General features: G+C 40.8%; 1 protein-coding gene across 1 annotated transcript in view; it reads left to right on the top strand.

Annotated features, from left to right (window-relative positions):
• hpca (hippocalcin) overlaps positions 1-15279 on the top strand; it is a 52161-nt gene that overhangs the window by 34215 nt on the left and 2667 nt on the right. Inside the window, exons 2-4 of the mRNA XM_076302381.1 lie at positions 7581-7726; positions 10131-10412; positions 12737-12842. Of these exons, the coding sequence (XP_076158496.1) occupies positions 7631-7726; positions 10131-10412; positions 12737-12842 (484 nt within the window). The 5' untranslated portion in view covers positions 7581-7630. The remainder of the gene's footprint in view (positions 1-7580; positions 7727-10130; positions 10413-12736; positions 12843-15279) is intronic.

The raw sequence follows: 15279 nt of genomic DNA, 5'->3' as shown, positions 1-15279 counted from the left end.
CGGTAGACATACAAGACAGACAACAAACAAAAATGAACAAGTAATAAAATAAATAAATAAGAAATTAAAATAAAGAAAAGTTCGTGTTAACTTAGTCCAACTCTAGCTGTGTAATCGCTGGGGTAGAACTTCGGTAGATGAGATGGCTTGTAGTTGACACGACAGAGCCAGTTGGCCTACGCTCTGGTGAGACGCGCTCATCAGACCATCGCTGTTGACAGGCACCAGGAAGATGAGTTGAGGAGTTGTACCTGAGTGAAGGGACACAGGGATACAGGAGGATACCATCCTCTGTTGTCGGCTTGATGACAGTGCGGCCGGATCCTCGATGGATGTAGCATTTCCTGCGTAATATCCCCGTTGCCCAGCATAGGTCGAGCACATTTTCGCTGATAGCCGCGTTGAAAGATGACAACTGCAAAAGTTGTAGGGCAGTGTATCGTAGGGCCAACATCAGCAAGGCATGCTCACACTGACACAGTCCAAAGAGAGCTATGCACAAGCTGCGTCCTTCTCCTGCGTTAGGCCAGCTGACAGTCCATCGACTAGATCAGCCACCGATGTCACAGCTGAGAGTCAACCGACTACATCAGCCATTTAAGTTCATAGATTGAATGAGGAGTTTTACTCCCAACTGACAGTCAACCGACTTAAAAACAGCCACTGAGTCCGTTTGCTGATGAGTTGGATAGTAGGCCTAAATGTTACGGAGATAACGGTCCTTCAATGCAATGCCGTCTCTTAGGCAAAAACAGACAAAAAAACACCACGGAAAGGGAAAAAAACGCAAGAAAAACAACAAAAACAACGAACGAGTTGATATGTTAACGAATAAAATATACAAATCAGTTATGTAAATATTAGAAAATAATCAAACAAAAATAGGCCAAACGGAGCGGCGTATCTGGCCAGCGTCCCCGTTACTAGGCAACTGTGTGGATATGGATCTGCGCTGCCAATAAACCGTAATTTCTTGAAATATCGCACCTTTTCTTGTGGTCCAAGTCCTGCCCTATATGCCTTTGCATCTTAGACGGATTTTGATTAGCTTTTCTGTTGTTTAGACACGGCTACAATCACGTAAGATATCCAAAGTGCATAATACTCCATTGTACTTCATTCACAGAGTACCGCCAATATGGCTGCGCGTGCTGGGTTACCATGGTTACCGGCCAGAATGTGACGTCCGTGCAAACCCCTAATAGGGAGGGAAAGTGAAAACCAACGCCCCAAGTGGTTGCGTTCCTATCGAAGAGCAGCTCCAATGTTAAAGGAGAATTCCGGTGTGATATTGACCTAAAGTGTATTGAATCATGATACCGAGTGTGAACGTATGTCTCATAGCCCATCTCGGCTTGTCCCCTGCACTCCAAAATCTGGCGCTAGTTAGCCGATGCTACCAACAGCTTTTTCAATGGTGGTGCAAATAAATCACTGTTTTACACAATTTACGAGGCTCAATGTATCTCCACACTTCATTGGTAGACTTCCGAGGGCCCTGACATTTAAAACGAGACATTGAGAACTTTGAAAAAGCACTGGTAGTTTACTTACAAGACGATTTATACAGACAGTATCTTCACGAAGTTTAGCGTTTGCAGCCATCTTGAATTTAGTCACGATAAGTCGAGCGACGAGTAAGAATGAACAGGTATGATAAGGGATCAGATTCCAAAAATAATTCAGTGGAAATGCATGGATTCCAGTTTCTTCCAGTAGCAGCAACTGGAATCCATGCTTATCCACTGATTTATTTTTGGAATCTGATCCCTTATCATACCTGTTCATTCTTACTCGTCGCTCGACTTATCGTGACTAAATTCGAGATGGCTGCAAACGCTAAACTTTGTGAAGATACTGTCTGTATAAATCGTCTTGTAAGTAAACTACCAGTGCTTTTTCAAAGTTCTCAATGTCTCGTTTTAAATGTCAGGGCCCTTGGAAGTCTACCAATGAAGTGTGGAGATACATTGAGCCTCGTAAATGGTGTAAAACAGTGATTTATTTGCATGGCTAGCCCGATGCCGAAGCACCACCATTGAAAAAGCTGTTGGTAGCATCGGCTAACTAGCGCCAGATTTTGGAGTGCAGGGGACAAGCCGAGATGGGCTATGAGACATACGTTCACACTCGGTATCATGTTTCAATACACTTTAGGTCAATATCACACCGGAATTCTCCTTTAAGTCCCATAGACCTATTTTTAAAAAAATACTGTGAAGCCAAATCAGCGATCTTATCCACCAAAAATATTTTTCAGTGTCTATACAGTAATAATCTTCTAACTGTGAAAATGTCAGACCCTATTTTGCCTTATTTAAAAAAATCGAAATGGCTCCTTTTGTTTCATAAACGAACTACAAAAGAGCCACGTGACTTTACCCTACGTAGCATGGTTTGTTTATTAGCCTGGTTAGCATTGCCACTTAACACTTACTGCCAGCTCTTCATGTGAGTAGAAGCACAACACCAGTTATCCAGACATAAAGGTTATCACCACGCGGTTTACATCACCTTCCGTTATTACAAAAATATGTAAGCCAGTTAAGCAAATTGCCGTATTGATCAGTTAGAGATTAAGCGCCCAAACCTGTGACGTCACATGCAACTGTAGTTTGTTATCACCATGTTACGACAAAAACTCAAAACAATTCAACTGATCCTAAAAATAAGGTATGAACACTTGAAGCAATAGAGGTGACCCCAGTGTCTAACATATGGAAGGCATTAAATTAAGATCCCAATGTGCACCGAGATATATTTTTTCTAAAAAAAAATCCCATCCCCTCCGCTAAACTCTAGGAACGCAACCACTAGATGGCGATGAGATTACTTTCCCTCCCTATACTATCAACGTTCCTGCTACCGGTCCGTCAGAAATATGTCCGGTCCGTTTACTGAAAATGTTGCTGTAGACTGTTTGGACAGCAAAGGGAGATTACAGCCTAATAATAAAAACAGCTGCTGGAATTCATTTTTCTGTGTGGGCCTGAGTTATAATATATGACATAATGTACTACATTTTCATGGTGTGAAATTGTGCACCAGCCTGCACACCGACAGCAAAGAGAGAAGCGCTGGCTGCACGCGCACGTCACTTGCACGCCCGCGCGCGTCGCGGTCAGGGGGAGGGGGGACCTTTTTTGATATTGTGCACAGGGGCCCATATTTGTTTAATCCGTCCCTGCTCCTCAGCTGATGCCTTTAAGCACAACTAACTTCTCAAACAGTGCATTCAGACGACGCCTATGGGGCCTGTTAATCAGTCCAGCAAAGGAAAATAAACGCTCTCCTGGAGCAGAGGGGCTTGACCATGTGAGGGTGCCACAGACAGACAGAGACAGAGATTTTGTGCTTTATAGATAGTTAGATGGATGTCTTCACAGTGTTTCACAGAAAGTATTTTACAGTATTTTGAAAATACAAAAATACACAACACTGAAGTATTTTCATACAAAATACGAAGGCATTTTCATCATCTCAATAAAATACAAATTACAAAATAGTATTTTGTATTTGAAATACGTATTTTAAATACATGTATTAGAAATACTGCCCATCGCTGAGTACAGTAAGATAATTAGTCTAATTAGTACATTAGTTCACTACAGCAATGTAAGAGAATGGATCAATGACAGCTGACATTAGGGTCTTGCTTTCCAAAGCTGCTTACTATATCTAAATTCTGACTGCTGAATGTTGGACTTTTCTTGCCATGTGCTGTCACTTTCTCCATGGCATCAAAGACTAAATTAATTCCCACTGTGATTATTTTGACAGGCCATAGGCTACAAATGAAAATCGTTGCATCAGTTGGATACTAAGCAGAATATGGAAAGAAGGGGCAAGTAGTCATGCAGGGCACGGTGGCCACACACAGGCCAAAGTGGCATGTGAACTCCCGATTTTTAAAGCTGCAGTTGGCAAGTCTGACTGAGGGGACTTAGCTAAAATGTTGAATGTTTACAACTCTCATGCCCCTCCCCCACTACCACTGAGCACCCTGTCATCCGGATTGTGCTCGTCAATGCGCACCAGACTGTGATTGACAGTCAGATCTCACACAGCCCTGCTCTGATTGGACCAGAAGAACCGGGAGCTGTAGATTTTTGTAAAACAAATAACAGGCTCTAGGTGGAGGTAAAAGTGTGTTTTTTTTTTCTAAAACCGGCTGATTTATGTTGTTCTGTCGGAGCATAGTGTCTGTTTCAGTGAATATGATCAAAAAAATCTTGCCAACTGCAGCTTTAAAGGGGCATCACGGCCAATGCAAGGCGGCCGTGAAATTCCAGCCTTGATAGATACGAAGATATATTTTTTTCTGCTAAATTCACCAGTTAGGAGCAACATTTAGCTTCAAGATTCTCTGTGAATATGGGGTCAGGTGTTTGATACAGGAACTTGTTGCATGATTAATTGCAAATACTCACACATTCATACACATATAGTATATAACCACAAATACACACACCATCTGTGAGGTTGGTAGTAGGATCTGCATACATTCAGGCCTAAAGTCAGCATTATACCTTGTGCATTGGATGCTCTTCGTGAACTATGTTGCGATGTTGGTGCAATAACCTTTTCTACTCGTGCTTGACGTGCATTCTTCTAAATGGTATCACTGCCAAGAAAAATAACATCTAGGAGCACCAAGGTGAAGGAATTTGCCAATTTGGATAAGCTTCCAGACAGTTTTTGTGTAGCCTAGTATCAGACATTATACGTACAGTATTTACTCATGCACAAACACATACACATACACTTGGATCACAATGATAGTAATATGCAGCCTGGAGGATAAATTCAATTAGTCTGCTCATAGAGTGAGCAGCATAAGAGAGAGAGAGTGAGTGTGTGTGTGGGGGGGAGGCATTAAGGAGATTGTTTCAACATACTTGTGAAGTATATAGTCTACAATCATTTTTTAAAATGCAGAACATACCTTTACTTTGAGGCATTTTGACAACTGAGACCTTCAGAATGCAACATGATAGCTATGAAGTATGATGAAACAAGCTAGGAAGTATGTTGAAACAATCTCTTTAATTTCATCATACTTCATAGCTATTCTGAAGCTAGCATTCTAAAGATCTCAGTTGTCAAAATGGCTCAAAGTAAAGGCATGTTTTGCATTTAAAACAATGATTGGCTATATACTTCATAACCTCAGGTGTGTTTATTTGTGTGGTTATAATGTGAAACTAGATGTACCGCAGAGCGGTACAAAATATGACCGCCGCCCAGTCCAGCACATTTTTTCCACAAAAATAAATCACGCTGAAAGGCCTATATGATTCTAACTGTCTCACTAAATTGCATTATCCACACTCAATTCTCACTGGTATCTGCTAGACAACAAGTAGCAAAACATGATTAGTTCATAGATTTCACATGTAAAATTCATTTTATACAACCCCACCCCCATCTTGCCTGTTCATAATTCTGAGAAATTCTTAAATTGTGTGCATGTGTGCGTGTACACAATTTAAGTGTGTGTGTGTGTGTGTGTGCATGCTTGTGTGTTTGCCTGCGTATGTGTGTTTGTGCATGTGCATGCTTGTGTACATATGTCTACTGTGTGAGTATGTGTCATACGTATGATTACTGTGAATGTATGTGTGTGCGTGTGTATCTGTTTATGCACATGTGTGCACATGGAATGGGTTAACATGACCCCTGGAGGCAAACATACGGAAAAAATTGGTCATCCTTCACTGCGCGGCGGTCATAATAATGAGTACTTTTTCATAGACGAATTCTTTGTTTGTAGATAAGTACATACTGTACAGATATGTGGCTGTGTTTACTGTGATTCTCAGCCTACATACACTAGTGGTGTGTCTGTGTGTGTTTGCGCTCCCTGGTGGAAACAGGAATAAAATGAAGCCCACAATCTCTTAGCTGTTCTGGAAGTTTTTCCCACAGAGGACACAGCCTCATTCCCTCATTGTTATTTTTACCACCTTCATTAGCACTCTCCCTTTCTCTTAACCTCTCTCTGTCTCTCTATTCACCTCTCTCATAACCTTGTCTACCTTTCATCTACATCTATTTTCCTCACCACTTTTCTTTTAGAACTAAGACCATTTCCTCACTACTTCCCTGTGTTAGGTGTTTGTGTGAGCCTGTTTGTCTGTATTGATTGTGTATGTATCTATATGCAGTATCTGCATTCTGCATCTTTAAATGTGTGCTGTAGAACCTGTGATAGAAGCTCTGTGTGTGTGTGTGTGTGTCTGTGTTTCTGTGTGTGTGTTTGTGTACATATGTGTAAAGCTTGATCCTTCACTCACAGCTGATTGGCCGACACAGATGTTGATGACCCACATAGCATCGGTGACCAGATGCTTAGGATGGGGGATGGCATAATAAAAGCCTGTGTGTGTGTGTGTGTGTGTGATCACATCTGGATGTTATACGACATGCATGTGACTCTTGACTGATAGAAGGGATTTGAACAGAAGAGGACAGAAAAAAAGTATTCATGGGGGACTGGGACAGAAAGGGGCTGTTTGTCTGAGTCTAAGTGTGTGTTGTGGAAGCATGGTAGGGCTGAGTTTTAGTGTAGCATTAGTGTTGTCTTTCCTATTCCACAAGTAAATGTAAATGTCAGGTCTCTGGGCCAAGAATACTGGCGTATACAAGGTATTTGGTCTGCATTTATCCCATCCGTCAAATAGTGAACACACAGAGCACACAGTGAGGTGAAGCACACACTTACCCGGAGCAGTGAGCTGCCTTGCTACAGCGGTGCTCAGGGAGCAGTGAGGGGTTAGGTGCCTTGCTCAAGGGCACTTCAGCCGTTCCTACTATTCGGGGATCGAACCGGCAACCCTTCGGTTACAAGCCCGAAGCTTTTCATTTGTCTGTCATGTTGAAACAATTAGGCTAAGATGTATTTTCATGAATTATCATTGCTGGTATCCTCTTCAGCCCCTCTATGTTACTTCTCCCTGTCAGCGTTCTCTACCCCAAATGAACATGATACAGTATGCTTGTGTGAGCATTAACCTCTAATTATAAGCAGTGATGTGATAGGCGAGAGGAGACTCACAGGCAAGGCTCCTGCTGTGGCACAAATTGAGGGAAAATGGCTATTTCTGCATACATGAATACTGGAGAAGTGGAGAACTGAGCAAAGAAAATATTTGGAGAAAGGATGTTTCAGAGGTGACACTCATAATTGCATGATAGCACACTTAGCATGTGAATATACATGTTGGCAAGGCTTGTCATACTGTTTCTGGGAACATATGCCATTTTTTTTTTTATATAATTATTTTTTTGATAATCTGTGAAGTTAGAAATAGTCTTTGGTTGATGTTGAATTCAGACATCACATTGGGTTTGAGAGTTAGACCAGCTCTACCCCAGATCACAGTTTTCTGCTATTTGGAGTCAGATGTTTGACCACTGGTCAGGTCATTAGTGACAAATACTAGCAATGACAAAAATTAAGGTCTGCTGAATACTAGTGTAGACAAGGATTGAATGATAAACTGCACTAAGCTGTGACTATGTAGTGAAACTAGACTCTGATTGGTCAGTCATGATGTCTATATCATTCTCTTTCTCAGATTTGACCTGGGCTTCAGTGCTGTCACTGTGACCACATAGACTTGTCACCATGGGAAAGCAGAACAGCAAGCTCCGGCCAGAGGTATTGCAGGACCTACGGGAGAACACAGAGTTCTCCGACCATGAGTTGCAGGAGTGGTATAAGGTGAGCACATTGACACCCCTGGGAATATCAGACTTTTTTCTGGGTTGCACTTTTTGTACAAGTTACAGATCATCCGAACTTGATATCCAAAGTGTGTAGAACTCCTTTAGACAGAGTTTTCAAGCTTTCAAGCTTTTTAAAAGTGTGGGGGTTATGGGATAGGAAAATGAAACAATCTGGCCAAATTATAAATAACTCCCTACAGGGACGTTGTAAGTATTTTCTGAGAGGGGTGCGGACTATATTGGTGTCCGGGAGATTCTGATTGCTAAACACACCATTTTAATGCAGTTTGAGAAGGACAGAAGAAGCAGCGCCTATGTGTGGCTCATGTGACATGTAGGCCTACATGATCTACCTGCTATCACTTCACTATTTGACACTACCCTACATGGAGACATATCTCATGTTATAAATCAAGAAATCATTTCAGAAATTATGTTTTGTGCATATGGGTTAGCCTAACAGACAGCAGCCTAATTTCGAGGTATCACTAATACCTATTAAATAAATGTAAAGGACACAGAATAGTGACAGAACTGTAAGCTCAAATTCAAAAACGTTTGAAGTCTACCCAAACATATGCAAAGGGAATATAAATAAATTGTGTTGCATATAGCCAGCTTAATTAATGTCAATTTAAAGATTATGATTAGCAGTCTCTATTGTTTTTCCATTGATAGTTACAGGAAGCCACGTTGTTGTTTAAACTATTGTTGCTTCTAGCCCACGTTACCTCCAGTTTCACTTGTTGCAGGGACACACACATTGAGCGCTCATAAGCGTTCTATTTGAGTTCTACATGCTGGAAATATTAGTTCTCAGATGTAGAACTCAAATGTGTCTTGACGCCGCCGTTTGTAAGATCAAAATAAGATGTTCTAAATGGAACGCGATCGTATTTAAGACATTAAGATCTAGCACTAGTAGATGTAGCACTACGACACACATTGACAGTGAAATGCCGCCGACGTTTGTACGATCAGGTCAAATAAGACGTTCTGAACGCAATGTAATTAAGCTGTTCAGATCTTTTCCAAGCATCTTGGAGACGGATGTGTGCTGACTGGGCTATGTCTATATAGTTGATGACACCAAATTAATAAGTATTTCTGATTGGGGAAACTTTTAGCCTAGTTTATTTTTTTTTCAGTCCGCGGTTCCATACAATTCAATCTTGCTGCAAATGATCAAACGTGTGAAGCACCGGGCATAATTTTATTTCGCGGCTACGTGGACCAGTAGGTTAATTGTTGAGGAGGCCCATAGTTTGAGAAAAGCTGCAGATCATAGACAGAGAAAGCATAATGCTCTGAGAACAGTATAAGGTCTTTCTGCAGAAACAACAAGTGCCTTGGTGCGTGCACCCCCGCTTTCACGTTGACTCCCTGCATTTCTACATTGTGGCAAAAACTGTCAGTCAGACAGTTAATTTTGGTTTACTAAATTAGCATAATGCGATAACAATTATAATTTCAATTCTACCTGAAATCTGCTCACTGCAGACAGTTATAGCCTAATGCAGACCCAAGCAGCAGCACAGCCTTTGCACACTTTGAATTTGATCAGAGCGGCTTTGGTTCTTCACTGGCTAACTTGATGTGATTGGCTGGATGACAGTTCAATCAAATCAACAGACCTATTTGTGTCTCTCTGTGTGTGCGTTATGGTAGATACGGTTCCAACTCTTTACGGCAGCGTTTATTTCCATATTTTACTTTTTATTTTAATCTGACAAAAAGTGTGGGGGATGGAATCGTGTTCCAGCAAAAGTGTGTACGTTATAACACCCACATCCCCCACGCTTGCTACGCGCCTGCCTTTAGAGAGCCTTTGGGACATAACAACTGTTTCACTATTTGCACAATTGATCCAGTTTTGCTGGAATTCCACAATTCATGTTGTACTACACTCAATCTCCTTTCATTTACTTATGAACTCTACAGAAAGCCTTGAACACCCAAGAGACAGCAACAAAAGTAGCAAAATTCACTTCAGAACGAAAGAACAAATTCAGGGAAAATACACATAAATAAGAGGCTATGGAGTTCAGGCTTGGCCAGATAGCTGTCCTCAAGTTCTGGTAAGCTGTCAAGCTGTCTCCACCGTCACATGGCAGTTATATGAATGGATTAGTCTCCCACAGAGGCATAAGCCCTTTGAATCAGTGGATGGAGGGCTTGACAGTTATGACCTGGATTGTATCCCACAATATTAGTGCTCAGCATCATGGGTCAAATATACAGTGTCAGTGTCTGTGAATTCTAATTCTCAAGAAAGCAAGTTCTTTTTGGCTTATTTTTAAATAAGTATTTTTTCTAGGGTCATGAATTCATGCCATTTCAATGAAATCATATTTTTTTCCCCCAAGTCAATAAGCCTCCATGTTTTTCCTTCTTCCCAGGGATTCTTAAAGGATTGCCCTAGTGGTACACTCAATGTTGAAGAGTTCAAGAAGATATATGCTAATTTCTTCCCATATGGAGATGCCTCCAAGTTTGCAGAGCACGTCTTCCGCACCTTCGACTCCAATGCTGATGGAACAATAGATTTCCGGGAGTTCATCATTGCTCTTAGTGTTACATCACGTGGGAAACTAGACCAGAAGCTGAAGTGGGCCTTCAGCATGTACGACCTGGACGGCAATGGCTACATCAGCCGTGATGAAATGCTGGAGATTGTTCAGGTCAGAAAGCATGCTAGTGTTTTAATAGGAAGAGTTTCCTTTTTTAGGTGATATATTGCAAATAAGCGTGAGAAAGACCAGTATTGTGGGTGGATGCCATTACTGCTGTCGTAACTTCTGGGATCATACTTTAGTGCATAGTATTTTTGTTTTTTTTGTCAGTGGGACTGACTGAGTAGGACAAGAGCTATGAAGGGTATGTTTTTATCAGGAATGATTTGTAGCAAATTTACATAGGCAAAATATTTGACTGTCATGCAGCAAAAGTTGCTCTTACATTTTCATTGGTTTTCTGACCTGACACCGAAAACTATGTAGAGATTACATTACACTACATTTAGCAGACACTTTTGACATATATTACAAGGGATTACATTGTCCCCGGAAGAATTTAGTGCCTTAATCAAGGGCACAACGGTGGAAGCCGGGAATTGAACCGACAACTTCACGTTAGCCCAGCTCCTTAACCACTACGCAACCACCACCATCTTCCTTGGTGGCTAGGGAGAAGAACCAGTGTGTTTATCTCTCATCAAAATGATTGTGCATGTTATAAAAACTAGGTAAAAACCTTGGTCACTTCAAACTATATTTATGTGGAGAGTGATTCTGAGATGGAGCAGAAGCAGTGGCCTGTGCGGTCTCTACATTTTTAGTGTATATCAGCTATCAAGAGCTATGCCAACATTTTTTAAAGCAAAAATATTTCTATACAATAGGTAATGTGGTATTACTGACACAATGTGAAGTGAAGTCCCTTGAACGGCAGTGACCATATAGTTAAGATAAATCCATGGCCTTGATTGTATTGCTTTTTATAATATGACAGCCATCAGTTGACCTGCAGTTAACCTGAAACGACAAAGCATTACTGTGAGGTAATGTGAGGAAAAACTTTAGCTGAGAAAACCTTCTGAGATTTTCTTGATTCAGAGGTCTGGTATGCACACAAGTGGTTAATGGAATACAAATGGAAAAACTAGACAAAACAATTCAACAACACATGAAGTGGTGGGTTATGGAAATAGTGTTCCAGTACCAGTCACAAGAGATACAATTGTAGGCCTGGTTTGGTGGTATAACATTGCAATTTCTGAATAAGTCTAGTTCACAATTTCAAGAGTAAATTACACAAACAGTCAACAACAGTTGGTATTACTGGATTGCCCTCCTAACCCTAGTGCAAGATATATTATTATTGCAAGACATACATCCAGTTTGAATATGCCTGCTTTAACATCAATGTCAGTAAGTCAATGTTAGTAAGTCAGTGTTAGGCTAATCACTTGTCCTGATACTGCTACCACTACCTCAATTGCTATTCCCCCTCTCTGTTAGTTACACCACAACTAATGCCTATTAGTGTAAAGTGACTTTGTTGGCACAAAGCCACAGGATTTGTAATTGCTCTCAGTTTGTTTAAGCCAAGTAACATTGCCTCTCTTAGTGCAGGTGCAAAATGACCTGACCCCTGGTGTATGCAGGTGGTACTGCAGCTTTTAAGCTTTTGCACTTGGTTTCTGTGTAGCCTTGGGCTAGGAGATTGCTGCAGCATGACACAGGTGTGTTTACTTGGTACACCAGTGTCTGTTTCCATGGGGAGAGATCAGGAAGAGGTGGTGAAATAGAGAAAGACAAGATGGAACTACAGAAGCGACTGTTTCAGAGGTGGTTTAAGACAGGAAGGCAGAAACTGAACTTAGAGTGTGTGAAATGAAAGGAAAGAGAATAGAAGGATTGTGTTGTCAGGTCTCAGGCCTTTTGGCTCTCGGATTAGTGAGTTAAATTTAACAGGGGTTTATCCTGAGTGTGCACAACGGCTGGATTATCCAGTGGCTCATCGAGGTTGTGGAGTGCTGCCACTCCATCATGTGAACTGAGGGCAGTCATGGAAGGCTGGATGATGGAGAAACAGGAGAGATGACAGGAATAAAAGACAGAACGAGGGATGAAAGATATTTTTATGAATGCTTATTTTCCTGAGTTGCAGCCTGTCATAATCCATCACTCATGAAAGACAGACTAGAACTCATACAACTTGTTCTTACCCTTATCAAGAGTGAGATTGAGAGGGAATGAGATGGAATAAGGTGAAGAGGGTGATCAAGCCTGAGTGTTATGGTCTCAGTGAATGTGTTTAGTTGTGTAGTTAGAATGGCTCACACAACCTAGAACATTAATAAGGAAAGGGGACAAAATGACTGACACAACTTAGGTTACTGTAATTGTGTATCTTAGTTGTGATCAAAAGGGAATGCAAGATGCTTCAACTGTCACACACGTTTTCACCCTATTGTCCTATCTCCCCCCCCTTCTGTCTTTAGGCCATCTATAAAATGGTGTCCTCTGTGATGAAGATGCCTGAGGATGAGTCTACACCAGAGAAGAGGACTGACAAGATTTTCAGACAGATGGACCTCAACAATGATGGTAAGTTAACTAACAAAAGAAAAAAAAAAAACTAGGGGAGAGAGAGAGAATGAAACAATGCACTTGTAATATAATTGACGTAAGTCGTTTTGGAAAGTGTCTGCTAAACAAATACATGTAAAAGAGAGAGAGAGAAAGAGAGAGAGAATTGATACCCAAAAAGGAATTTGTGGTGCACAAAAAACCCTCAAGCATTGGGAAACTTTCTTGTCAGAAAGGTCTCCACCTCAACAGACAAAGGGCCTAGAATAAATTCAAAAAGTTTGAAATCAGAAATTTCAAGTTAACATATAGAAGATAAACAAAGCATTGTGGTGACAGTTATATTAAACTTTTCTTAAATTGCTGAAGCGTAATTGCTGAACACAAAAATGTTATTGAGCCACCTTGTGGCTGATTGTTTTAAATGAGGTAAATAGCCTTTGCTTGAGTGGCATGGCTTATTTTTAGGAATCTTGGCGAGTACAAGGTTTGCTGTCTCTGCACCTTACTAGCTGGGTTTCTGTTCAACAGTATGATGCACATTTTGGCCAATCCAATAAGAAATCTTGACTGGAAACATTTGAAATTAGCTTAAAATTATATGATGCGATTAAAATGGATTGTTGTTGGATGGAAACCCAGCTGCTAGTTGATAACTACTTTCCTACAGATTCTTAGACAAATAATCTCTTGTGCACTGCAGTTGACAGCAATGTCAATATCAATCAATGTCAATTAAACAAGAGAACATCTCATTTGGATAGCTAATGTGAAAGCTTAGGAATGCATTGCAATTGGGGAAAAAAGTATTGATTGATTCTGTAGTGTCCGTTTTTCAGTTCCGTGTCAAACGTAAAAGCCTGGGTGGGATTACACACACACTCCAACATTCCAGCGATGTAAGAAAGAATTTATTTATCCATTTGCAGAGATAAAATAAATCCAGTTGCAAGAGATGAATGAAAAGTTGATGTAAATTAAATTCAGGAATAAAATGTAAGTGTTCAGTATAAATACAGACATGAGGATTATGTGGAGTAAGGAGTATGTTTAAAACTGTTTGTTACCCCCATGCTCATTTGTCATCGACCAAGTTCAATCCTAAACCACGTCATATAGGCTGCACTTTGGCCTTTTATGTGATTAAATGTCAATTATAACGTAAACCACAAAAAAACATAAATATAATCAAACATTCCATCTTTCCATTATCCAAACCCACATTTCAAACCAAAATATTAATTCAATTCTCATACAAAAACCAAGAAATGGCTGTAACAGATTATCTTAATGCACTTGAGGTCCATTCAGCAAATGTCAGGTAGAATGTTTTCAGAGATTTCACCATTTTAGTACACACAGTGATATACACTGAACACACATGCACACATACACACAAAAACACACATAAAAATTCACACATAAATAATAATTAGCAAATAATTAAGAACTTTTAATTAAGTAACTTTCAATATTGAGATCAATACATTCTAATCTAAAAAAGATTCTAAAAAGATTGCAATTTTCACAATCAATAAAGTAAATCTATCTATCAATGTACTTAACATGCAATGTCTAGTGATATTGATGCTCTATCAGTGTCAGAAATGGGATGGATGATGACCATGTTTCAAGAAATCGACAGCCTCATATACCAAGGCAGGGCATGACCAAGAGCAAATTTCCAAGAGCCTTAATGAGGCTTAAGTCCAGCTGTGTTTTCACCGATGGAGTCAACATTCCTTGGGTGGCAGTGAGGCAGCAAGACCACAAATTGGAAACACCTTGGTGAAAAGCAATGAAGCTGTCCCACAAAAATGGAGAGGGCCTGTGTGAGCTGTACCTCATTCAGGTCCGGGGCCCACCATATCCATTAATTGAGCTGAGACCATTGGCAACCATCCTCTGTATATCCAGTGTTGGAAGAGCAACCACAGATGCAAGAGAAGAAGTCGCTGCAGGTGACGGTTGTTAATAACCCGTTCTGCCTGGTTGCCATGCATTATTAGGGTGGATGTTGGCCACGGTGGATGTATCCAGAGCCAGGTTAGTTCTGGGGACTGACACTGAGGCATTCCACACTACTGGCAAAGGGGGAACATTGGCTTCCTGCACCACTGGTGCTTGCTCTGAGGGAAGCCTCCATGTTATTGCAACCGCCGGTGTCATCTCAGGCTGAAGGTAGCTGCTGCTGGGCCACCAATAGCCCAAGGATCTTTCATGCCACAACTACTGGTTTTCAAAGCTTCCATGTTCATAGAAGAAACCGTGTAGCTCCCAGCATGCCTTGTTGGTTAGACTGGTGTTGTGTTTGTGTTCTTAATGTGTGTGTTCAATATTGGATTATTGATCGTGTCTCCCTTTTTGGTCCTGTATCATCATTTTTGTCAATAAGTTCTATGCCCGTGCACCTGTGTGTAGTATGCACCATCACCGCCAGTATTACGTAGACTAT

The sequence above is a fragment of the Alosa pseudoharengus genome, unplaced genomic scaffold, assembly GCF_046254945.1.
Source record: "Alosa pseudoharengus isolate Yale_2024_CS ecotype anadromous, Long Island Sound unplaced genomic scaffold, YU_APseudo_1.1 YU_APseudo_1.1_scf_23, whole genome shotgun sequence".
Lineage (NCBI taxonomy): Eukaryota > Metazoa > Chordata > Actinopteri > Clupeiformes > Clupeidae > Alosa > Alosa pseudoharengus.
This window is presented reverse-complemented; position numbering and strand designations above follow the sequence as displayed.